Source organism: Galeopterus variegatus, unplaced genomic scaffold, assembly GCF_000696425.1.
Source record: "Galeopterus variegatus unplaced genomic scaffold, G_variegatus-3.0.2 Scaffold438, whole genome shotgun sequence".
Lineage (NCBI taxonomy): Eukaryota > Metazoa > Chordata > Mammalia > Dermoptera > Cynocephalidae > Galeopterus > Galeopterus variegatus.
This window is the reverse complement of record NW_007726549.1, coordinates 261,746-263,436: the sequence shown is the minus strand read 5'-3', so window position 1 is coordinate 263,436 and position 1,691 is coordinate 261,746. Positions and strand designations below refer to the sequence as shown.

General features: G+C 39.2%; 1 protein-coding gene across 2 annotated transcripts in view; it reads left to right on the top strand.

Annotated features, from left to right (window-relative positions):
- The window catches only part of LOC103587279 (DNA replication complex GINS protein SLD5-like), a 10,640-nt gene that overhangs the window by 5,328 nt on the left and 3,621 nt on the right, over positions 1-1,691 (top strand). For both annotated transcript variants that reach the window (XM_008568757.1, XM_008568758.1), the window contains exon 3: positions 1,409-1,495. In XM_008568757.1, the coding sequence (XP_008566979.1) occupies positions 1,409-1,495 (87 nt within the window). The remainder of the gene's footprint in view (positions 1-1,408; positions 1,496-1,691) is intronic.

The following is a 1,691-nucleotide window of genomic DNA, read 5'->3' as shown; positions in this document are numbered from 1 at the left end:
GAACCCGTGGCCTTGGTGTTATCAGCACCGCACTCTCCTGAGTGAGCCACGGGCCAGCCCATGTTTTATATTTTATCATAATTTCATAATGTGAATGAAAGATCTTTCCAAATCTCCATTTTACCCCAGTGTACCACATAAGCACGGTCACTTTCTTTGAGCATCCTGTCATGAGAAGGTTGGGAAACACTGTGTAAAGTATAAACAAATGCTGTCAAACTGTAGAGAAAATCGAACACTGGATGCAGGCTAATGAGACCCTCTGAGGAGGTAGGAACACATGTACTTTTACAGTAAAGATAATAAGTAAAGTTGTGTGCACACAGGTGTTTATGTCACTGTTCTCCATGTTTTATAAATAGTTTTGTACCTGTTTAATATTTAATGAAATAATTTAAAAAGAAAAACTCCCTTTTATAAGTCCCCAGAAAATTTGATCTTTCCTCATTTATTATGCAGGTTGTCTTTCTGGTTAATTTTATATATCTGCAATACTATTACAGAAGCTCAAGCACTTGGAAAACATTTGTGATAGTAGCAATGCCCAGTGTTTCATAATGTGTCTTGGTGGTGATAACAGGAGAAGCAGAGACTCAAGGACATCAGAAAAAATAAGTAGATCTGGAGCGGCATGTAATTCTGAGCTATGCTAAAACTAAATTTCCTGTAATTGAAAGATAAGTATAGCTTTCTATAGTCACATGTGGGTATTTCAGTTCTCTAAGCCTTGGTAATCTCTAAAATGTACAGAGCAGCTGGGACTGAGTCACAAATTAGCCTCTTGCTCCAAAACTNATCTCTAAAATGTACAGAGCAGCTGGGACTGAGTCACAAATTAGCCTCTTGCTCCAAAACTATTATGACCCTTTATACTGTGGGGCCATTGGTAAATTACTCAATCATCAATAAGAAAGGATAACTATCCACCTCCTCTCAGATATTATAATGAAGAACGGAAAAGTACTTGTACTGCGCTCCGAGCGTCAGGAATGAATGAAGAGACGTGTCGATTCGTAGTGTTCCTTTGTCTCAGCATGGGAGCCGGTGCCCCCCGGTGGGAAGTAGCTGCTGAAGAAATAGAAATGTGCTAATGCTACTTGGTGAAAGGGACTGTTGAACACCAGGTGGTGCGACTCAGCAATAGTTATCATACTGACAACTGAAGTAAACTGAGTTTTTAAACTAGTTGAATATAGGATTGTGAGCACAACTCCCCACTAAAAGACACAGACAAGCCATCATCAAACATAGTTTGTCTTCAAAGGGTTCCCAGTATTTCTGACTGGGAGGCAAACAGTTCCCTTTGCCTGAGATATCTGTGGCTTTCATGGGGTGTGTATTGATACACAGGGTTTTTTTTGTTCCATTGTGAGTGATGCTCATTTTTTTTTATGGCATTTTTTTTCAGGCCTGGATGAATGAAAAGTTTGCCCCTGAGCTACTGGAAAGCAAGTCTGAAATTATAGAATGTGTCATTGAGCAGCTAGATCACATGGTAAGTGTTGCTGGTCCCAGGGTTACAAAGTTAGAGAAAGTCAAAAGCATGTGGTCCACATGGTGACAGGCTGGGGTCTGATAGAAAATCTGTTCCATTTGGCTCAGCCCAGTATTTTTTTTTTTTTTTAATATTGAATTAGTTCTCTACATTTACAAAGCCTGAAAGTTCCTATAAATATCTAGATATCAGTTTC